At 35.1% G+C, this 26029-nt stretch overlaps 1 protein-coding gene across 1 annotated transcript in view; it reads left to right on the forward strand.

Annotated features, from left to right (window-relative positions):
* Positions 1-10164, forward strand: part of LOC149783754 (uncharacterized) — a 63125-nt gene extending 52961 nt beyond the window's left edge. The window contains exon 3 of the mRNA XM_089932901.1: positions 7359-10164. Coding sequence (XP_089789027.1) covers positions 7359-8573 — 1215 coding nt within the window. The 3' untranslated portion in view covers positions 8574-10164. The remainder of the gene's footprint in view (positions 1-7358) is intronic.
* The last annotated feature ends 15865 nt before the right edge of the window (positions 10165-26029 follow it).

The following is a 26029-nucleotide window of genomic DNA, read 5'->3' on the forward strand; positions in this document are numbered from 1 at the left end:
TCCAAGTTTTTACCATTTTCAAAAACACGCACACACTTGCAGCTTGACCAGAAATATGTACATCTTGTTTTGTGGATAAGTCACAGACAAGTCCAAGCATATATAGGTGGTTATGAACGTTAGGAATATCCCCTCATTTTTTCAGAAATATCAAAGCTTGTATGTGCATTTTCCTTTTTCCACTCTATATTAGTGATTAGATTTGTTCCAAAAAAAATAAAAAAGAAACGAAATAATTTTGAAGAAAAAAAAACAACTGAATTTTGAATTCAGGTTTCTCTCTGTTTATAATTTTTTTCAAGTTGATGGTGCATGACAGAGTACATTCGCCTACCTTTCCAAAGTGAGAGGCATTTCTTCACGTGTCATTGCCTTTGTTAAATTCGGTTTCATTGGTTAGTTATCGTTAATCTTTAATTTTTTTCATGCATTTCTTTTTGATAGAAGATTTAAGGCTTTCTATTGTTGTAACGGTATTTATGTTGTTTAGTCTGTTGATGAAATTATCTATAGCAAAGTGCTTAAGATTTTTCAGCTTTTTTATTATTTCAAGTCCTACAAAAGGAGACCAAGTTTGTGTTCAAAGACGATTGAAACTCTAAATTACACAGGCGTGAAGGAAAAACATCGTTGTGTTTAATCTAATCATGCTTGCCGTATCTCTTTGTGTTTTAGAGGTCATATTTCTTCTTAAGTAAATACATGCATCAATAGACAGACAGATTGGGTCATCATCCTTGAGTTTCACTGTACTTTCGGTTCTTTACTTCATACAAACCCCAAATTTATTGGTTTGAAAAAAAAAGATAACATGTCCCTCAATACTGTAACACGTCTGTTCTGATTCTACCGATGTGAGTGTGAGTGTTTATGTCGAAATGTTTAAGTGAGATATAAAAAAATGGTCAGCTTGAAAACGCGAACCAATACTGTGACGCACAGTATTTTGATGTGGTAAGAGGAAATGGTACAACACACACACACACAAAGAGGGCTTGTAAGTTCACATTTCAGTGTCTGCACTGTAATGGTAACAACGCAAGAACATAGGGATTATTATGCCACACAGTCCTAGAACAAAACAATGCATCACCCGTTGTAAGCCATTTCATTGGCTATACTTATTTTCTTACCGCGTTCGCTTCGAATTGACTTGAGTAGCTATTCAGACAGTGACGAGAATGGCCATGCTTTACTGGGTCTATCCTATAGGCGATTTATATAAAAAAAATATTTTTAAAAATTAAACTAATGCACGAACAATCGTACCATGGGCGATCCCATGGAAATTGTGTCCGTCTTATTGCAAAATACATCAACATTTAATTTAACCGTGCAGATCGCTAAATAAACCTCTGATCATACACATTTTGAAAAGTGTTGTGTGACACGGATCGCCATTGTCGTTTGGTGTCTGCTTTCTTCTTCGAAAAGAGATCGTTTCGTCTTGACTATAAAAATTTAATTTGACTAAGTTTTACGCACTACTTGAACTCATACATTTACGTTGTAGGTGTAAGCCGTCGTTCTCAGTTTTCTGGAAGTTCGTTTTTGCGTTTCTCAGATGTGATACTATTTTTTATGGACCGAACGAAATTTCTTTTGGCGTGAATCAGGACTCGTGGTTTTGTGGCAGAAATGGAGAGCATTGATTAAAGCCCAGTTATGTCGTCTTCGAAATCGCTGACACGGATTTGAACTAACACTTCAGGTTTTGTGTGAGGCGATACGGTACATCATTGCCTTTAACTTCCTCAATGAAATCGTTTCATCTTATTGCAAAATTACATTTGACTAGGTTTCATACGAAGCAGGTCTCTGTATATAAGGAGAGTGTCTTAGCGTCAGAGTATTCATTCCGCTCTCAAACGATCAAAGATGGAAGAGTCAGCACAGATCGACCTGCTGGTCAAATATTTGCTAAAAGTCATACGAAAGCATAATTCACATGCGAAAGTGGCAACAAAACTTACTCTTTTGGTCGTTGATTTGATGAGAGTCATACGAAAGTGTGTAAGTGCTAATGAAGTTTGCTATATCTGCAAAGGTAAATGGGTATTTGTCTCCAGAATACCTGCTTCGTCTAAGAAAGAGAGACAAAAGTCAAGATACCTAATATCGTTGTCAGGAGAAAGGACACTGGAATTCAGAGTGCCCTACGAGAAAAGAGAATAAACAAAAACAAGACGAAACAGAGAAGAGGGATTCAGGAGAAAAAGAAATTGAAGATGATGAAGAACTTGTGCCAGTAAAGACATGGAAATGGAAAAATTGACAATGTGAGCCGATGCGTTGGCCCTGATGTGAAATTTCATACTACCTTCTAAAAGAGAATAGACCAGAAAGAACACGTAAGTGTCTCTTGGTCTTGACATTATATAATAAGGATGGCGTGTTTTGTTTTCTACTCACACTTTATGAAATTGTGCCCTTTCACCTATCTCTATCCCTCTGGATCATGTTTTAGTTAGAATTGAAATGGAAGGATGTTTTCCTTCACGCACGCTCTTTAGGCATGCAAATGGGTAAACAATAGTCAGTCCATTCCTCCATTATTTTGTGTCTTGATGTTTCCTAAATCACACACTGATGCCATAAAATAACGGGTTAAATGGGTTTTGTAGGGTTGGGAGTGGGGGGTGGGGTGGGGTTGGGTGTAGGTGTTTGGCAGAGTTGGTCATTGCAGGTGAGGGCTTAGGTGCTTTCAAAAAACTTTTACTTCTTCACTCTGTGTTGATAGTATATTTGGGGTTTGTATGCGTTCGCGTACGTTTGTGTGGATAGTTTATTTGGGGTTTGTATCATCTCCCTTCTGTGTTGATAGTATATTTGGGGTTTGTATGCGTTCGCGTACGTTTGTGTGGATAGTTTATTTGGGGTTTGTATCATCTCCCTTCTGTGTTGATAGTATATTTGGGGTTTGTATGCGTTCGCGTACGTTTGTGTGGATAGTTTATTTGGGGTTTGTATCATCTCCCTTCTGTGTTGATAGTATATTTGGGGTTTGTATGCGTTCGCGTACGTTTGTGTCGATATTTTATTTGGGGTTTGTATCATCTCCCTTCTGTGTTGATAGTATATTTGGGGTTTGTTTTTTCCTCTTCCCTCTGTATGTGTGTGTGTGTGTATGTGTGTATGTGTGTATGTGTGTGTGTGTGTGTGTGTCTGCGCGCGTACGTTGTGTGGGTCTGTGCATTGGTCTCCGTTTGTCCGTATAAAACTCACTTTATCCCTATCAGATACACTCTACCTACCTACCTGCAGTAGCGTGCATTCAGGTCAGCCACTTGCAACACTGTTGATATTTATCCCTAGTGTTCAGTACAGTGACGTCACTGACGCTGGAAATTTCGAGACTATAAATATCGACTTGGGGATTTCCACATTTTGTAGCTATACATATATACTATAAACAGGAACGTCACTCAAGCTGAGGCTATAAAAAGATAGTGGGATTTTCCAAAGGAAAAACCCACAAGTTGGAGCTATAAATAGATAGTGGGATTTCATAGGAATTTCAGCTGATTATAGATACATAGGTATTTATCCACGATCGTCACAGAAGTTGATATTGTAAGTAGTTACTAATTTTATCTATTTTATAGTGTGTGTGTTTATGTGTGTGTGTGTGAGTATGTCTGCGCGCGTACGTTGTGTGTGTGTGCGTGTGTGAGTGTGTGTGAGTATGTGTGTGTGTGTGAGTATGTCGGCGCGCGTACGTTGTGTGTGTGTGTGTGTGTGTTTGTGTGTGTGTGTGTGTGTCTGCGCGCGTACGTTGTGTGTGTCTATTGGTCTCTGTTTGTCCGTATAAAACTCACTTTATCCCTATCAGATACACTCTACCTACCTACCTACAGTAGCGCGTATTCAGGTCAGCCACTTGCAACACTGTTGATATTTATCCCTAGTGTTCAGTAGAGTGACGTCACTGACGCTGGAAATTTCGAGACTATAAATATCGACTTGGGGATTTCCACATTTTGTAGCTATACATATATACTAGAATTCATAAACAGGAACGTCACTCAAGCTGAGGCTATTAAAAGATAGTGGGATTTTCCAAAGGAAAAACCCACAAGTTGGAGCTATAAATAGATAGTGGGATTTCACAGGAATTTCAGCTGATTATAGATACATAGGTATTTATCGACGATCGTCACAGAAGTTGATATTGTAAGTAGTTACTAATTTTATCTATTTTATAGTGTGTGTGTTTATGTGTGTGTGTGAGTATGTCTGCGCGCGTACGTTGTGTGTTTCTCTGTGTGTGTGTGTGTGTGAGAGAGTGTGTGTGTGAGTATGTCGGCGCGCGTACGTTGTGTGTGTTTGTGTGTTTGTGTGTGTCTGCGCGCGTACGTTGTGTGTGTCTATTGGTCTCTGTTTGTCCGTATAAAACTCACTTTATCCCTATCAGATACACTCTACCTACCTACCTACAGTAGCGCGTATTCAGGTCAGCCACTTGCAACACTGTTGATATTTTATCCCTAGTGTTCAGTACAGTGACGTCACTGACGCTGGAAATTTCGAGACTATAAATATCGACTTGGGGATTTCCACATTTTGTAGCTATACATATATACTAGAATTCATAAACAGGAACGTCACTCAAGCTGAGGCTATGAAAAGATAGTGGGATTTTCCAAAGGAGAAACCCACAAGTTGGAGCTATAAATAGATAGTGGGATTTCATAGGAATTTCAGCTGATTATAGATACATAGGTATTTATCGACGATCGTCACAAAATGGAACGAAAAAATTGAAAAAGAAGAAAATGAGAAGAGGAAGAAAGAAGAGGAGGAGGAAGAGAAGAAAGAAGAGGAAGAGAAGAAAGAAGAGGAGGAGAAAAAAAGAAGAAAAAGAGTGTAGGAGATAAAATAAGAACTTGGTGGAGAAAAAGAAGAAATTAGAAGAAGAAGAAGAAAACCCAAAGGCCCTTTTCAGGGCCCCCATATTTCTCGAAAAGAGATAGCCTTTCCATTGCCTACCCCTTTTTTATTTTGTTTTTTATTTTTTTTAAAAAATAGAGACCCTCCCTGTTTCAATTTTACATAGACCCTCTACAGTCCCAAGGGTTTTTGGCCATGTTAAATTCCATAGACCCTATACAGTCCCATGGGTTTTTGGCCATGTTAATTCCCATAGACCCTATATTGTCCCACGATTTTTGTCCATGTTAAATTTACATAGACCCTATATTGTCCCAGGGGTGTTTTTAATGATAAGTCCCATAGACTCTATACTATCCCTATTCACTGCTATGAACAATTATCAGGATCACGGATACGAGTGTTTGGAAAAGAAGGATTTATGTGGAAAGACATGGCTGTTTGAGGAGGTTTCTTATCTACGGATCAGAAGTCGGATAAAGTTTGAGGAACAGAAGAAGACTTATGCGATGCGTTCTATGTTAACGTAATGATGTTAACATAGATCCAAACGCCCTATTCACGGCCACTCATATGCCTCGAAAAGATTTGCTTTCTTGCCTCCAATTTTTTTTTTTTATTGTGTTGTGTAGTTGTTTGTATAATTTATACTGTCTGTGTTATCTCTGTTTCGCCAATCCCGTTCCCGCCAACAAAGCAACACTATCGCCGAAACTTCTGTGCAACTAGTTTCGCATTTACTGTATGCTTCATAATTCTTTAGTGTTTTACAACCTTTAATGAAATCGCTTCCTTCATACATTAAAGATTCTACTGATTTCATTACAAAAGTTGAAGTCTATTCCACAGCTATCTGATAACTCAGTCCTGGTATCAACAGATGTAACATCACTATATACCAACACTCCGCATGTAGATGGCATTGAAGCGTGCAAATATTTTCTTGATAACAATCGTATTAATATTACGCTATCTAGTGAAGATATTTGTAAAATAATAAAACTTGTCTTGGAAAATAATTATTTCCAATTTAATAATACAAATTACACACAAGTAATGGGCACGGCAGTGGCTAGTCGTATGGCTCCTTCATACGCATCCTTTTTCGTGGATAAATTGGAAAACGAGTTTCTTCAAAACGGAAAGTTTAATCCATCTGTTTGGTTTAGATTTTTAGATGACATCTCGATGAATTAAAACCATTCATCAGAAGAACTGAACAAAATTCATTAATCGCCTAAATCATTTTCACTCGACGTATAAATTTATTTATACTGCATCTAGTAAGCATGTTTCATATTTAGATGTAAATGTAATTTTTTTAAAAAGTAGTTATAAAACTATCTCTACAAATATTCATGTAAGGGAAACTAATATCCCCCAAACATATTTCCAAAATAGAAATTATGTTACGCATATAATTGATTCTGCGCTGAACAAAGCCTGTAATCTTACTCAACACGAGGCTTTAAACACAGCAAAATGTACAGTTCAGAAAAATATAATACCTTTCACAATACAATAGAATCCTTCATTACCGAACATAGGTCTTATAATTAATAAATATTGGAGTCTCCTAAATTTATCAAATAAAAACTGCGTAAAAAAAAACTTTACAAAAATGGACCAATTTTTGCTTATAGAAGACTCAAGAATTTGGAAGATTTATTAATTAGAACTAAACAGACAGAACATAAAAAAGATATTTTTCATCATCTAAATGTAACAGGCATCGGTGCTCTCAATGTGCAAATATAAAAGAAAGTGCTTCTTTTAGCAGCACCAATACAAAATAAGTATTTTCTCTACGTTATAACACTAATTGCGTATCAACTGATGTGATTTATTTGATAACCTATAATAAAAGGTATGAATTATGTTGGACAAGCACTTAAACTATATAAACTTGTATAAAATGTTAATAGTTCAATAAATTGTAATACCAGACATCACTCTACTCAATTTTTCTTCTATGCCAGTAGATATTGTTCATGAAGACATGACACACTCATCAAAGAAAGTTATTGGATTCATAATATACTTTGTACGATAATGGCCTTAATACCAAGGCACTATATAAAATTGTATAAAATGTTAATTAAAACATTGATATGTTGTATATCTTTTAAAAATGTGTAATTGTATGTATGACTGTTTGTCTCTATTTTATTTTTTTACTTATAATTTTATATGAACTTTTCGTAACTTGTGCAACTTTTCGCACGTTTCGTAACTTTTCGCATTTTAGTCATACCGACTCAACTTAGCATGACCCTTTGGTGCGGAATTGAAAGCACATGTTTCAAACACAGAAAATACCTCGGCTCTTATCCTTTCCTCTTCACAGAAGCTGTCGTCCAGGTATCATCTATATTGATCATGACCCTTCACAAATTTTAAGTTGTTTAATGTAATAGTGTTTTCATAGTTTTATTATGGGACTGAATTAGTACCGTGAGTCTTAATAGGTGCTGAGCACCGACATTTTGGTAACTAGATCGGATGTGTCATTCAGAACCCTACTCAATCACATGATGGAACGTGCTGGAGAAAAACCGTTTAAGTGTGAAGTATGTGATAAAAGGTTTAGTGAGAGTGGAACTTTGAATAGGCACATGAGGACACATACTGGAGAAAAACCATTTAAGTGTGGAGTATGCAATAAAATGTATACAGATAATGGACAGCTAACAATCCACATGAGGACACATACTGGAGAAAAACCATTTAAGTGTGAAATGTGTGATCAAAGGTTCATTCACAGTGGAGGCTTGAATGTGCACATGAGGATCCATACTAGAGAAAAACCATATAAGTGTGAAGTATGTAAGAAAATGTTCAGTCGCACTGGAACTCTGAATAAGCACATGAGGATCCATACTGGAGAAAAACCATATAAGTGTGAAGTATGTAAGAAAATGTTCAGTCGCTGTGGAACTCTGAATAGGCACATGAGAATCCATACAGGTGAAAAACCATTTAAGTGTGAAGTATGCGAGAAAATGTTTAGTCAGAGTGGATATCTGAACATACACATGAGGATCCATACTGGAGAAAAACCATTTAAGTGTGAAGAATGTAACAAAAGGTTTAATTGCAATGGAGATTTGAATCTGCACATGAGGACACACACTGGAGAAAAACCATTTAAGTGTGAAGTATGTGATAAAAGGTTTACTGAGAGTGGAAATCTGAATAAGCACATGAGGATACATACTGGAGAAAAACCATTTAAGTGTGAAGAATGTCATAAAAGGTTTAGTCACAAAGGAAGCTTGAATGTGCACATGAGGACACATACAGGTGAAAAACCATTTAAGTGTGAAGTATGCAAGAAAATGTTTAGTCAGAGTGGAGCTCTGAACATGCACATGAGTATCCATACTGGAGAAAAACTATTTAAGTGTGAAGAATGCCATAAAAGGTTTAATCGCAATGGAGATTTGAATGTGCACATGAAGATACATACTGGAGAAAAACCATTTAAATGTGAATTATGTCATAAACGGTTTAGACGCATGGGAATTTTACATGATCATATGAGGATACATACTGGTGAAAAACCATTTAAGTGTTATGTATGTGATAAAATGTTTAGTTTGAAAGGAAATCTGAATAAGCACATGAGGTTACATACTGGAGAAAAACCATTTATGTGTTATGTATGTGATACAGTGGTTTAGTGATTGCGGTGCATATAAACACTGGAACGCACCAAAATGCCGGAATGCAATAGAAACACAGAAACACAATATCGTATATACTAGAGCTGGAAATCGTGAAATTTGCGACATTTTTTTAAAGAAAATAACATTTACTATTAATAGTGTCTAATAATACAATTTTTACATAAGTTTATTGCTTAATCTATTACTAATAAATACATATTAGTAATGATTTATTAATAATGCCGGGATGAATGTCTTTGTGAAAATCAGCAATTTAAAAAGCCGTACAATGTAAGTGAACTATCAAGAATTATGTGTGGACAATTATTTTCGTGATCTAAATACAAAGATACATGGAAAAATGTCATGTCAAATCATTTCCATATTTATTTTGGAATTTACATCACAACAAAATATTTGGGCCCGTGATTCGGAGTAGTTACAGTTTCCATAACAATTGTTCAGTGATAATAATAAGAAGAAAAAAGTACTCGCAGTTTTCCTTTTATGACAGCTTTTCTTGAATACCTATATGTATCCACTTCTTTGTCAATGGCATTATTTGCATATATTGCTAAAACATTAAGCTGCAAAAAATGAAGCACTGGTCAGTGAAGATTAACACCAAGATTCCAGTGAACCACTGATAGCAAACGTCAGACCTTTGCAGATTATACAGATTGCAGTGTCAGTATCAGAAAAGAATCAGCAATCACATTTTGCATTTCGAACTTTCTTTACATGTTTTCTGCATAATTAGTATTTAATATGTCACATCACTTTCCCACGCCTCCAGTCTCAACAGAGCTTTTGATGCGTCATACGATTTTAAGTTTTTGTTGCAGTTATTGAGACACTCATGGATGAACTACCCAAAGCGATTATTGCTAAACTTCAGATATATGACACTTGTGCCGCTTTCTTCCCTTCATTCATAACGTTTTTTTCCATCATTATTTATACTTTTATTTCAAATTCATATATCTATTAATGGACTATTCTTATTTTCCATTTTCTATTATTTTGATTAACTTCTACATGGATAATGTATGTATCTTTCAAATTACTGTTTGTACTGAAACATTTTTACATGTCATCTAAAGATGAAGATATTTAAAATAAATAGCTTGAATAACGTACTTATATGGTGAACACTTTGCTATATTGTTTCAACATATATAATTGGTGTTTAAACTACTACACCTGTTTAAAATGAGTTTATTTTTGCACAGAGAAAATGTATGCTGTTTGATGAATGCGCATTATTCATAGATCACACATTATGATTTTTGGACCAACAGTAGAAAGAAGTTTGATTGCTTTCATGTGATCTTACAGATGTTACATTTCTGTAACAGTTCTCGATTCTATAATTGGACTTGCCTTTATGCATGTAATTTAAGATTTGTATGTGATTCTTTTATTTTTTAAATATCCAATAAAATCTTCTGATTGTATGAGACTTTCTGACAGCCACATATGTAATCTCGAGTTGTAACACTGTTTCAATATTATTGTCTACCCAGCTTTTTTGTACATCTTTTGATCTACACTGGAGAAACACAGGCTTGGAAATTATGAATAAAGGTGTGCAGATTATTATTAATGTTTGCGTTTATAATGCACTAAAAACTGAACATCGTTGAATTATTTACATTATTCATTAAGTTTTGATTATGAAATTCATTGTTACCATATAGCAATCAACACATTTTCCTAATAAACGCAGTTAATGACCATTTAGTATTTGTAAGCACAAAAGGCCAAAATGATTAAGGCCTGCTGAACCATAGTCTTTATAAATTTATAACAGAGATATTATTGATTCGCTTTACTTCAAATGTTTTCTTTCACAATTAGTATTTGCCTTCTTTTATTTTTCTCACATTCATTAACTTGCATTATTTTCTTTTTGGTACCGGTCCTTTTTTTACCCTAATCACCTCTCCCATAAACATTTCTAGTGTACTGATATGAAGGCATCTCCAGATGCAATTGTGGTGGATAATATGGCCATATATTGGCGTGTTTACTTTGCAATCGGGGCATATGTATGTGCTGTTTCAGAATACGTATTGATGACAATGGCACGTTTCTTCGTATACAAAAGTGTTTAAACTCTGTAAATTGTTGGTAAGTTGGCTGTGTTCATTAGTGAATGAAGATAGATGGCTGAATTTCCCTGTGGCAAGTGTAAATGTGAATGTGACCATTCAGTGCTCAGATTGTTGTAAATGATACCATAGGAGATGTACTGATATGTCTCAGCAAGAACTTAAATTGTGGTCTTTAAAATCACTAAAATTCCTCTGCAAATCCGGTGCATTTGAAGGTGATGCGTATGATGCAGGAGCAGCTTATCAAGGTAAGAGGATTTAAATAATTGTATTTAGTATGTTATTAGTCTTCATTTTAGTAAATGTTTTCAATGAAGTTAAGTTTCAAGCTATTTTGAATGTAGTTTGCATTAAAAAGTATTGTTTTCATGTATACAAGATAAGATTTTCCTCAAACAAGTCAGTAACAACTGCTTCTTTATTTCAAGTAATAAATTAAATTTAACTATATTCTTACAAAAATCAATCGACATAAATAATAACACTATTTTCATTGCGTTTTCATTAGTTTTATTATAATGAATAGGAGGCTGTGTGCGTCTTTTTATTCAAATACGCTCAAATATATTGAGATACACTCAAATATACTCAAAGACGTCATTTGTGATATTAAAAGACTCAGGATTTTACTGATCGCAATTGATTGAACAAAAATGAACATTAAATAAACCTTACTATCATATAAATCGTGGGCCGAGAGAAAGGACCAATCATATAATAGTCCTAGTACATAATTTAGCATACTGTCCAGTAGACTCAACAATGACAACATATATGACCATTAACACATTAACCCCTAGCGACGAGTTAACGTGCCAGGAGGTAGTAACCTACTGCCGAGTTCTGTAGCGTCATGGTCATGCATGATACACTAAAGAGGGTGGTATTATAGAAAGGTAGACAGATGTAGCTCTACAATAATACCAAATAATCTGGAATTTTTAGTTGCATACAAAATAGAGAGGGAAAAACCTCATTTTTGGACCCGATTTTTTTTCTACCCAAAATTCGCCCGTGGTCGGAATCCGATTTTGTGTCCGGATTTCAGACTTTTTGGTCTCAGATCTAAGGCAAACCGGTATGAACTGCAAACAGACAAATGAACGTTTGTAAAAAGTAGGATAAAATGGGCATTTCAAATAAAGAGTAGTCTCGATACAAAAATAATGGTTCCGTTTAACAAAAAAAAATATTTTTTAAAATTCAACTTTTACCTTCTGCTCATGCGAGCCAAATGGCCATGAAAAATGATGTTTCTAACACATCTAGGCAGTATGTTATTGAACGATCACCTGGGTATTGGTGTTTTCGAATCTATTTAAAAATAGTTTTCAAAATGTTTCCTACTTGAATTTCAGGCAAAATCGAGAAAAACCTCATGGGGTTAATGTGTTGAAACCGTCCACGCACGTGACCCGCTTTCTATAAGATGGTTGACATTTTAATGCTGTTTAGTTCCCGTCAAATATTTTTTAACAGTTAATTTTACAGAGTTGTTAAAAAAAATGTATAATGTAAAAAGGATGTATAATTTCAATTCGCTATTTTTTTTACATTAAGCATAACGAACACCGATTTCGTTACAAAAATACATAGATACATGCAAATATATACAAATAATAAAAAGTTATAAGTCTTTGTCTAACTTTTCGGTGTTTAGTAGGACCGGAATGCAAATGACGCTATGGATCTACAACAGGGAAAGTGACCGCTTTATATTCATCAATTACTGAATAAAAACCATACCACCAAAGATATATTTAATGGGTATATTCGAGTTTATTTGAGTAAAAAGATGAGCAGTACAAGTCCACATGATTAGCAGATTAAATACGTATAATAAACTCCAATGGCTACTGGTTAAATAATCGTTATTTCAATGCAGAAGGCAAGAATGAATGTTGGCTGATTTTTAAAGGTTGAATTTCCGCAATTAGTGGAAGAAAGCGAAAATAATATAAGATTTATCAAACAGTCATTTCTTGGACCACGTGGAAGACACGCTTTTTAGCTTTTTAATATGTAAGTTTTGCTGGACACTAAGTGTTTAATAAAATATTCATGATAAAGATACATTCTCATAAATCTAACAAAGAATTTTCACACTCCGACGAACACATACACACACTCTCTGTGTGTTTGTATATATATATATATATATATATATATATATATATATATATATATATATATATATATATATATATAATAATAATAATAATAATAAGATAAATGGCATTATTAATATCCACAATATAATAATTAACTTAAGAAATCAATATTGATGTGTGTTTATTATTAATAGCTGAAGAATTAAACTCGTGCAAATTGCAATATACGCTGTTAATATTAAATGTTGTTGCTTTATGAACTGTCATCAAAATGCGCAGTTTCCAGCTTCTTTTTAATTTGATGTTGCATAACTTGCAGAAAAGAAAGTACATACTAATTTCTTATATAACTAATATTAAATGTCACAGATAAGAATTATACAGACACAACCAATATACACTATGTTATATACGATATAACTGAAGTGCGTTTTGGTGTTTCTATTGCGTTCCGGCGTTTCGGTGTTTCTATGCATCCTAGTGGTTGGAGGTCCGAATGTGCAAATGAAATTAAATACTGGAAGAACCCATTTAAGTGTGATATGTGTGATAAAAGGTTTGAAAAGTGGAAATCTGAATACGCACATGAGGACATATGCTGGGGAAAGAAAACATAAATGTGAAGCATGTGATGAAATGTTTAGGTTCAGTGGATATCTGAGTCGGCACATGATGATACATATTTGAGAAAAACCATTTAAGTGTGAAGTATGTGATATTTTATTCACAGTGGAAGTCCATATTAGCACATGGGAACACATGCTTGATAGAAAGCATATAAGTGTGAAGTTCGTGATAAAAGGTTTAGATAGAATGTAATATGGAATAAGCAGATGAGGACACATACTGGAGGAAACCACTTAACTGTGAAGTATGTGATAAAATGTTTCGTCAGATTGAAATCTGATATAAAATATGCTTTTCACCCAGTCATATGGGACAAATATTTCAGATTTTAAATGTTTCATTTTCTCATCAAAGTAGTTATGGATCTCTGATCTAGTATCCTATCTTCATTAAATAACGGGGCCCCGAGTGGCCGAGTGGTCTAAAGCGCTCTTCGTTATGGATCACTGCCATTTCACCTCTGTCTGCGGCGGTTCGAGTCTAGGATTCAGCCAATGTGGGTATGTGAGAAAGCTTGCCAGTAGCTTCTCGTGGGTCGGTGGTTCTTTCCGGGGTTTTCCCGGGTTCTTCCTCCACCATTAATACTGGCCGTCATGTTTAGCCTATCGTGTGCTGAAAAATGGCGTTAAACCCCACAACAACAACAACAACAACAAAATCATTAAATAACAGTTGGAAGAAAACTGTCGGTTTTCTTTTCAAAAAACGTCGGATCATTTCAGTTACAATAATTCATGTAAAAGGACAGACATTTTAACTGATGACTTATTTTATTACCTGGATAATTATAAAAATAAAATCTATTACAACTACATAATGAATAAAAGCACCAGCATCATGATCTGTATGGTTATGATGTACATAAAATGTATTCATTTATCATGTATACATAATCGATCAAGTAACAACTTCATACATTTAATTAGGAATTTACAAATATTCTACTGAGAAACATTTTCTTAGCATATTTTTAAGACGTCCATGACCTTTGCAGTTAGCACAAAACAACAAAAGATGCATCAATGTTTCATCTTCCATTAAATTGGTATTGAAAGGGTAGAAAATGTAACTCTTTTAAGAAGAATAGACAAACACTACATGTGTTGATACTATTTTTTTTATTCAGCTTCTTCATTGCCCTTAATTTGCCAACTTTCTTGAAAATTTTGGCTGCTAATGATAATTCTGATGGAATTCAAAAACAAATATGTATGTACATTGTATATTGCAGGGGTCACACTACCAGGTGAAGTGTGTGATTATTTTGCCTAGAAAATGAAACCATCACCTTTTCCTGTTAGGGAAGCTAAATCATTGGGCGAATGAAAAATAAAACAAGAAAATATACTCGATTATTCTGAATTCGCCGACGTTGAAATCAAAGATATTTATCCCAAAAATAATCAAATAACAAAATTGTCATCTGCACCGTCATTGTATGATCCTGTGACCAGAAATAGGATTGTTTATCTCAACGGACCTGCGGATTCTGGTAAAACAACTCGTGTGATTGAACTATTTCGGAAATTTTATATGATCGTTTTAACCCCTACACACAGACTCGCAAGAGAAATGAGAGAATGAAATATTAAATCATGTACTTATCACAAATTCTTTCGATGGAAGGGAGATAAATGGACTCCTGATCGAATGGGCGAAATATACATTTCAAGGATTATCTTTTGCGATGAAATATGTACAGTGTCAATAGAAACATTAAACACATTTCTTGATCGGTTGTTGACAAAAATACTGCTGTAATAATGTGCGTCGATCATGGTCAACCGCCACCTTTTGCTAGATTTTCTCCACACTAATGGTTGAAAAACTTTCTGGATTATTATGAAGAAATAAATGATGATCATAGAGCGCTTGATCCAGAATTAAGAGAGCTTAAGAAATTAATCATCAGACTACAATCGAATACAGTTCAGTGTGAAATAATGCTTGATATAATTTCAGAAACTCCTATTAACAATTTCTGGAATTTATGGAGACCAGATGATTTGATAGTTGCAAGCAGAAAGATAGTTCGTGATACACTTTAACAACAATTATTTCTGTTACATAAAGAGTGGTAAAGAGAGCGCAATATCCACGACTGATTGCATCACCTTCCCCTCGTAGCCCGTGTGTCATGTCTTCCTATTCTCTAGTCTTCCTATTTCGAACGCTTCGTCTGTTCCCTAACTTCCTAGTCTTTTTTTCTGAACACGTCATCTATATCCGGACTTCCCACTTCCGATTTTAAACTGTCCTGTCATTTCTCTCCCAGAAAGATATTTCCTTAAAGGACACAATTACCCCATAAGCTCTATACGTATCAGTCTATACTTACATGAAATTCCCTCACTTATTATACTCAGAAGCATAAATAACTAGATATACAAACACTGCATAAAAGTCTGGTCCGATTTAATAGATCATCACTCTCGCTTCACTGCGACCGACCATAAATTAACACGTGAGCGGTATATCTAACATTAACGCATCTCTTTACCTACGCTACCACATGCTCGATTACTATTGCATAAAATTCACAAATGTCTAGCTCACATCAATCCATATCTTATAAAATTATTTAAACATTACAAAATCAGATATAATTATGCGATTATGGTTAACTCACGATAATCAGTATCGTCCTAGCATACAAAAGAAATTATTTCATATAACTCTATGAAATTTTATGCATATGAAAACTTGGATAGCATCAACAGATTTCCATGAAATTGGGAAAAAACAATACATAATATGGATCCTAGTCATATCAAACACGTTTGCATAAACAAATAATCAAAAATAGAACATTATGTGAAAAATTAAAATTTCTTACTTTAATGCTCTTCTTTTTTGGTCCCCTTTTAATATTTAACGAGAAAAGCACTATTCTTGTTAGGGTAACTAGGATTCATACCTATCCTCTCTAAGGATTTTCGGACTAAAGATTTTCGACCAAGGTCTACATTTAAATTTCACATTACTACCAAATTGAATGCCTTAATTTACTCTGACCAGTCGTACACAGCGGTTCTTAAATGTTTCTCAAAATAATCATTTCTTTCGTTAGATTTTGGATAACCTAGAATCTCTGAACTACGCTGCATATTGATTTTCCTTTGAAAATGATAATTTGACATGGGTTCCTATCACGCGGTTATGGTTGCTAGCTCAACTGTTTACTTTCTCAAGACAAAGTTACAATACCCTGGTCAAATCTCAATGAGTCGTAGATATAGCCTTCTTCAAGTTTAACACTGACATGGGGGGGGGGAGAAAAGAAGAATGGTCGAGGTGACGCTTCACAAGGACCTTTCTGGCTTAAATGTGATACATTTTTAATGCTCAATGCATTCAGCTTTAGGGTTCAATAGTATTCCAGATTCGAAACTTTACACTCTTCATCCACACTGCTCAGTCTCCAGACACGAAAATATACGAATTCATCAGATTGGTTGACAAAATCAGCGACTATGCTAATACCATAGGTTGCCAGAACGAAACCCCTAAGCGGTAGCTGTCAGATCTTCATGTGTAACAGTTGAGATGTGGTTTAAATCAGATTGCAGAAAAAAAATAGTATAGCTTTCTCAAATCGTCTAAAGACAGGTACGATATTTCACTTATTGTTGCGTATGAAATGACGTAATTAACGAAGTTGTCATGGTTAACTTGTACGCTCGTCACCAGTAGCATCTTAATTTTTCGTGATAGTCTATATGACCTAATTAGCATATCAGTTATGGATATGCTATTTTAGTTCTTTGTCCACTTACTTTACAGTTAAGAATAGTGATTTAAGTTGGTCTGTACATGTAGTTGGAGCAAACAAAAATGCATGATTCCACTGTTCGTCAATGTCATTTCCATTTTTAACTTAGCCTTAACAATGTTTCGATCATTTCGCTTCAATGACTGCAGTGCGGCAGTTGATAATGACAACAAGACAGGTGAGGTCTTGGCTAATGTGGACTACTCAGAGCACTTTGGCGCTTCAACCTGATTAAATTATGGTTGTGTGCACGCACCTTTGATATTCAACCTCTTCTTTACCAAAGTCCTACTCCATGCAGTGAAGGACCTAGATATTTGAGTCTACATCATGAAGTCATCGCCTTGATGGATCCCAGAATGACTTGTGTCGGCTCTCTGCAAGAACAGAGACACTGGAAAGGCTACTTCTCGAAGCTTTGTTTACAGATGACTGTTCTCGAAGCTTTGTTTACAGATGACTGTGCATTTATGGCACACAAGAAAACCACCTATAGACCATCGTGAATAAGTTCTGTCAAGCATCCGGGTTGTTTAGTCTGATAATAAAGCTGGATAAAACAGACGTACTCCTTTAGCCAGCTTCTTACATATACCCACCAAAACCCACGATCTTGACTGAGGGGACACAGTTGAATAACGTGGTGAGCTTTACATACCTGTGAAGTACAATGTTTTAGATAGGTCTCGGGACAATGAAATCACAGGCAGGATCCGGAAAGCAAGCCAACCCATTGGAAGACTGTTTCAAAGTCCTGCAGCAAAACGTAAGTCGCATGCCCACAAAGATCAAAGTCTACAAAACGGACGTCCTCATCGCCCATTTCTAAGGTTGTGAAACCTGGTTCGTATATGTCACACTAGGTGATCAACATTTGAGTTCAGTAGAATTGCATATATATCAGCAACTCAGATTCATATCACACGTGACTGAAAACATATCTTAGCGTTAAGGAGAGCATGGGTTCTAAAGTCAACTGGGCAATGAAGTCGTGTGGCGTGATATTTATCACTGATCCTCCTAATACACTAGGACAATCGTCAGTAAAAGACTGCTTATGGTGACTTCTTTGTCTGAAAGAACAATGGGATCGATCTCATTTCTAAAGAAGGGCTTCCATATCAATCATGTTGGAGATCTAGTTATCGCTACTCCTTCTGAATGGATGATCAACCTGAGATGGTGTTTTCACTAAAAGACTTCTTATGACATTTACATGGTTCTAAATGAATATAGGTCCGATCTAATATCCAATATGGCTAACACATTGACCATTCATAACGTTAGATAATTTATTAAGGATGGGTATTTAGATCAGATTTGTACCTGTAAATTGCATATCTAGCAAAAGTCATACATGTGAAACCTATTTATGGTGTATTGCAAATACAACAGACTTCATCTTCAAGCAGTCGTTTACCTTCGCATTTCACAAATCTAAATTAAAGGTCATACAGATCATGTAGGGGCTTATTAACACTGACTATTTCAGTAGTGGTTTAAACTTTTAGTTGATTCTGCATACCTTTGCTTCGGGGCCCCGAGTGACCGAGTGGTCTAAAGCGCTCTCCGTTACGGATTACTGCCATCTCACCTCTGTCTGCGTGGGTTCGAGTCTCGGATTCAGTCAATGTGGGTATGTGAGAAAGCTTGCCAGTAGCTTCTCGTGGGTCGGTGGTTCTTTCCGGGGTTTTCCCGGGTTCTTCCTCCACCATTAATACTGGCCGCCATGTATAGCCTATCGTGTGCTGAAAAATGGCGTTAAACCCTACAACAACAACAACAACAGCAACAACAGCATACCTTTAATTGGCAATTATTCGCTACATTTTATTTTCGTGGCTCGGTGGTTCTTCCGTGAGTTTTCCTGGGTTCTTCCTCCACCATTTACACTGGTTGTCATGTATACCCTAGCTTGTGCTGCAAACTGGCATTAAACCCAATAATAACATCAATTTGCTCGCTTTAGAATGTAGACATAATAATAATAATAATAATAATTAATAATAATAATAATGAGGACTTTGTATAGCGCATAATCTTTAGAAGCTCTAAGCGCTTTACAACATTAGACAACACCTATAAGATAAAAAATATAATGATATGATAACAAAAACAAACACCATGAAATTAGAAAACATAAAAAACATGCTGAAAATATTTAAGGTAGGAAACATTATTAGGTCTTTAAGTTTGTTCTTGCAGTCGAAAGAAGTGAGTTTTGAGACCACTCTTGAATGGGATCACTGTGTTTTTGTGTCTAATTTAAGTGGGCAATTCACTTAACATTTATTTGTCTCTTGCATGTGAAATTGTTTGATTGAAAAGTAATGCCAGGTAGTACATACTAATAAAACTAAAATCATTTGGAGTGAGGGGGATACAGCTGGTTTAAAATGCAAAGTTTTTATTAAAACAATAAACTATTGAAAGCATAACAATCGACAACTTATCGAAATTGAACCCCACAAAGAGAATTTCGCGTCAGTCCCAGAGATTTACAATAACTGCTAATGAGATTCATGACCACATTTGCTATTTGTTTTCTTCACTTCTACAACATTACTTTTTGCCAATGGTTTTGACAGTTAATACTCTTATGGAATAAAACCCTTCAAGTAATTTCTTGATTTTGACAAGTATCACTTTACTGACATATACCACTCTAATCACTTTACTTAAATCGATTTGCTTAAAAGGCGTTAAGCATATAGAGCTGAAAAGTAGGAAAAGAAAACATTCAAATGTTCAATTATATGAGACACAAATTATCTCAGGTAAATGAAAAACTAGCCAAAAATCTTTAAAAGGATCTATATGGAGGCTTATACATAAATAATATACACACGGACAAATAAAATGAAGGAATAACTTACCACTACACCAGTTGTTGCTGCTCATGCTGATTATGTTAAGGACCATAATGATGGTCACATTCTGCTATAGTGCAAAACAAACAAACGATACCTGAATTATGGAACTTATTAATATTTGTGTAAGGCCATCAGAAAAACTTCAATTTCATTAAGGCAGATCAATACATAATTAATGATCATTTTCTTGCAAATGACAAATGCGATATTCTTAAATATGATGACAGGTCCAACATTATTAATAAACTCTCAATAATTTTATTTTCTCAAAACTTTAGCAACGATAATATTTTTTCTTAATCAGAAACAATGTCATCATTATCGTGATCATCATCGTCATCAACAACAACATCAATATTAATAATGATAATAATAATAATAATAATAATAATAATAATAAGTACAATTTGGAATGGTGCCATACCTACCGAACACAATACATGTATTGCTTCTAATAGCATTTTAAGAACTGGCTTTGGTTCCCATCGCAGATGTGTTTGATGTGTGTGATTTGGATCTATAGCGTAGATATAACAATTTTCAGTCATAGTGATACGAAGTCTGCAGTATGGCAGTTTACAGTGATGTCTAGCACTGGGGCATCATGTCGTAGACATGCAGCATGATGTCCCACCCAGTCATATTATCCTGACACAAGGACGATCATTCCTAACACCAGTCTATTAATGCCAAACGCGAGGCAGCTATTTAACAGAGGTCCTGGAAACGCTTAATCACGCATTTTTAGACGCAAAGGTTTTATCTGGGGTGCCTAAAATTACTTATGCAGGAGTCCTACGAATGCACGCAATTGCTGGAGGGCAAATTCAATGGCTTGCCTGTCCTGCTTCAACCACCTGGTGAGTGGAAAAATGTGTTGATTTGATCATTTTAGCTGTGCTGATATTTACAATGACAGAATTCAGTGTCAGAAAAGCCCCCATATGTACATGTTGTCATTGTAAGAGTACATCAGAAGAACATGACCCAACAGCTTGGCGACAAGTTCGAAGACTTGACTATCTATTGAGTGGTGGAAAATGTACTAATATTGACAATGACTGAATTCAGAGGCAGAACGACCGAGTGATGTACATGTGTATAAGAGAACATCAGATGAACAACCTCAGCTTTCATTAATGTGACCGTTTCCAAGTGTAGCCGAATAAGTAGTGCATATGACCTCGAAATCGACATGTTGCGAGTTAGACAAAATATTGTGTGAAAATTTCGACAAGTATTTTGGGGTTAACGTTTAACGGGCAAATTGATGAAGATTGTAATGAGATTCAGCAGAATGCTAAATTTGCTAGAACTGACATTTCACATGGAACACTATGTGTGATGCCCAGCTTAGTGCTTGGAATAAGACCTTTCCCATGCCTGATATAATTCACTCTCACTCTAATGAACAAACAAGAGCTACATGTCAGTGGTGTAAAGGAGTTATGAAATTAAACTCAATGGCAACCACTACCTGGTTATACTCATCTGGAAATTTAGCTACTTCAGGATGCCCAATATGCTTCTGGTAGGGGACTACAACTTTTGCTGGTGGGACTCATGTGTTTCCAAAAATAGTCCTGGTCTCCTAGTTTTAAAATCCTAGCGAGACCTCTGTAATAGTGCCATTTTTTATAAGTCTTTAGTATGACTCAGCCGGGGATAAAACCTGCGACATCACGCATCCAAGGAGGACGCTCTAACCACTAGGCCACTAGAGCGGTGATGACATTTGTAGGTTCAGTGGACATCTGAAGTGACACATAAGGAAACATATTTGAGAAAAAACATTTAAGTGTGAAGTATGTGATGAAAGTTTTATTGACAATCCTTTAGACAAACAAAATGGTAATTTTCCATTGTTTTACCATTTAAAATCCATTGAAATACCATTAATATGTAAAAATCCATTGACATCTCATTTTTCCGAGCCACATTAAAACTCCATTCTATCCAAAAATAGCACTTAACTACCATAGGAATTCAATTTAATTTTCACAATGATGTTTCAATGGTCTTGTTTTACGAGAAGCACCATTTAAATTCTATTGAACATCCATTTCTTGTCTGAGACCATTGATATTGCTATACAACACAAGAACTGTTGAATAATTTTAGCAGACTTTTTTTATTTACCGCTGAAAACACGTTTCAGCTGTATTTTCATGGGAGACTGTATCTATGCAGCACAAAGTTAATTAGAGAACTATATATATATATATATATATATATATATATATATATATATATATATATATATATATATATATATATATAGTAAGTGGTGATCCATTGACATATAATTTGCTTATACATTCTACCAGAGCCATATATGCATTATACATATATGTCTTAATGACAATATACAAAGGAGATAAGGTACTAATTAGAATGTTTAAAGTGTAACTCGAGAATATTTTTTCACAAGTCTTATGGTTAACATTTGTTTCATATGACATTGAATCATAGATTAAGGTTTTTGATGTAATTAAGTAGAGTACATATACTGTGCAACCAGCTATTATGACATATATATTTATATATAGATATGCACACCGCCCCCTACACACACACACACATAAACACACACATAGAGCGAGAGCGAGATATATGTTATATCTTCATTCATCAAACAAGAAAATTTCTCAATCATGATTATATGTTTGGCATTGGGCACGTACATTTTTCTCGATCTATTTCAACACAGTTGATAACATTATCAATCGAAGATAACGGAATCACTATCAATTCAGACAAAGCTGAGTTTGTAACATGCCAAACAGGTCCAAATGACTTAACTTTGGTGAATGGCTTAATAAGTGCCAAATTCACACTTGTCCATCTACCCAATTTCTGAACGTGTGTCTGTATAAAACAAAACACACTACAAAAATCTGCAGATCCATTCAGTTAATGTGTCATAATATCTTGCCTTCTTTTCTTGAGCCTGGAATATTCTTTGTCATAAACACTAAAGAGTTAATTTTCATGAAACATTTAATATCCTTGACAGTTATTCTAAATGAAGACACCGCAGCGAACTCTTGGTTTGCTTAAAGTCTCCACTGAATAGATCCACTGGATTGTATTCTATATTCTGTCTCATCCTTATTGAAATGTCTACTATGCACACTATCAGATAACTCATAATATAATGCAACCAAATCTTCGTGCAAGCTTCCTTTCAATTAGGTGTCATACATAAGAGGAGTCACCTTCAACACGCGCATAGTATTCATCAGTTGAATCTCAACACCTCGAGTCACATGATAAAGATAAAACAATTGCTTATAAATAATGGTCCAGATTATTTCACGCATTCAACAAGATGTAGCAGTTGATGTAAATGTTTGGTAGTGAATTCTATAGCGTTTTCATAATTTTCCACAAAAATTAGCAAACACATCTCAGCAACTTTCATATCACATTCTGAAATAGTTTCTTTTGAAAATAAATTAAAGACTCTGGCAAATAAACAGAAATGAACACAGTATTCATTGTTAAGAAAGTTCTTCAAAATAGGCACACCCAAGTAAAGCAAGACATTTCTAAATTCAGATGATTTCCAGTGTGACAGATCATTAAGACTTCCGGGAATTAGTGTTACAAATATTGCTGGATAAATATATTGCAAGGCATGATTGACATTTTCTCTGGTTGCAAAGAAAGAAAACCCTTAGGGCTGTTTGTTTTGTAAAACCACAAGTTCAACAACTGTTTCATAATACCAAGACAGATGCCATGCATAAAGTCAATGACACAACTATTAATCACATCAAAATACTGTAGGCACGCAAATCAAAATGGTCCTTTATGGCCATTACATGTGTGCTTAATGACATTGTTCACAATATTGTAATTTTTTACAGTTTCACCATCGTTTATAGCTGTCTCTCGTGTGCTTGGTGTACCTTTTGGATTCTTAACATCAAACGGATAAACATGGCAAATACAACCCGTGTCAACTGTATGTGTTTCACCTTTCTGAAGACAGAACCAGCAAGTATAATCTCTATTATATTGTGCACAGTTGTAGATCATGGCCCGAGCAGGGAGATAACATGTATATGTAAGTAAAACATATTTGCCATTAAAATGATTACCATCAGCATCAATAAAAGAAAGGCCATGGGTTTTCAGATGCTGAAGTTCTTTTTTTTTTTAAAAAAAAGGTTTTAGAAATAACCACATTTGTGATTTTCTGTCTGATATCCAAAACATTCCATACAGTGCTAAGTTTTGGTGAATCTTTCTTTGGGATGTAGGAAGTTGATTAATTAGCATGCAAACTGACCACATTACCACATTTGAAGTTTGGCACACCATCAGTATTCAGTGAAAATGACAAGTTAGTTTTGTCTTTGAAAATGCCATCTACATAAAGTCTATTTTACATTTTTCCATCATATATACCCTTCAAAAAGACTTTGCTAGTTTCTCTAAAATGTCTTAATCTGTGTGTCCTAACAGCAAAACAAAATTCAGGATTTTTCCACAACGTTGAAAGTTGTGATATCAACCTTAACTGATTAACATATGCTAGTAATCCAGAACGAGTTAGACATTTTCAGCAAGTCTGACACTTCTTTTCCTGCCTTTCCACATGTGAATAGCAAAAATTACAATGATAATGTATTTTAGGTCCATATATGCTACGAAGTTAGAAAGAAATGTTCCCGTTTGGTACATGGTTCCCACTAACTTGTGACCATGAGGCAAAAAACATACAATAATTTTAAGCATATATGATGCAGCTTCTTCAGGCATTCCAAATTGAACTAGAAAACAACATTAAAAGTATTATCACTCATAATGTGTGTGTGTCTGTGTGTGTGTGTGTGTGTGTGGATCCACAAGTTCATCTGATTCCATTATTTGGATTACGTGTTTTAAAATTAGTATTTACATCTTTGGTCTGATCTGTTGAGGAGTCACAAATTTCTGTTAAATGATGACGTGTTTCAGCTTTCTGGATCAATACACCAGAAACATAGTTTCATTCCTTACATTCATTTTCAATAGTCTCAATCACTGCATTAAACGCGACATCGACGGAATCATTTTTTTACTAGCACATCATGTTGGTTCACTGCATATGATAATGAAGTTTGATTTTTGTATGTGTTGACTGCATGTTATCTTTAAGAAAATAAATAAATACTTTTTTATACATCTCTGACATGTTTGAAAGCAGAAAAAGTTTAAATACAAATAGTATTGTCATTTAAGTAAATTCTAAAATTCATTGTCAAAGTGTATTCATGCAGTGTCGAAGGGCATCAACCAAGGCAAACATGACAATAACATATAGATTTATTTCACACCTGTGCCAGTAGATGGTTAACTTTTAGCACCTGTTAGGATACGATTGATCGTTCATCGAACATTATATATGCAGGCTTTGACCAGTTACAGCAGAATCGTTCGAGGAAATAAGGGGCAATTAATGTGCTTTTGTGATGATCCTGCTCTGCCACAGAGAACAGTTTTTATGTAAGTTATCTGAACCCATCCTCCTCCCCCTCCTAAATTTAGGTCTTCTGAAGAATTGCACCCGATTCAACAAGTTGAGGTGAAATACTATGACAATTTCAGCTGTAAAATTAAACACACGACGGCACACCCCCCCCCCCCATTTGCTTGAAGTATATTGCCACTCACAACACAACCCCTTCCAGTACCGCCAAATAGCTAAACTTCAAAATGCCTTTGATTGTATCATGGTCTTTAACCATAATCCTAGGCAAAAAATCAGTATTTCTCTCAGATTTTATAAAATCCACTGATGTATCTTGTCCGCCATATAATTCCTTATGGCCTATTAATGATTGGTGGTTAAACTATCGTTGTGTGTGTGTGTGTGTGAGAGAGAGAGAGAGAGAGAGAGAGAGAGAGAGAGAGAGAGAGAGAGAGAGAGCGAGAGAGATACTTAATAAGCCCTTCTAAGATTGTAGCCGTTGACTCCTTT

Source organism: Sinohyriopsis cumingii, chromosome 14 (genome assembly GCF_028554795.1).
Source record: "Sinohyriopsis cumingii isolate HCF-2022 chromosome 14, ASM2855479v2, whole genome shotgun sequence".
NCBI classification, from domain to species: domain Eukaryota; kingdom Metazoa; phylum Mollusca; class Bivalvia; order Unionida; family Unionidae; genus Sinohyriopsis; species Sinohyriopsis cumingii.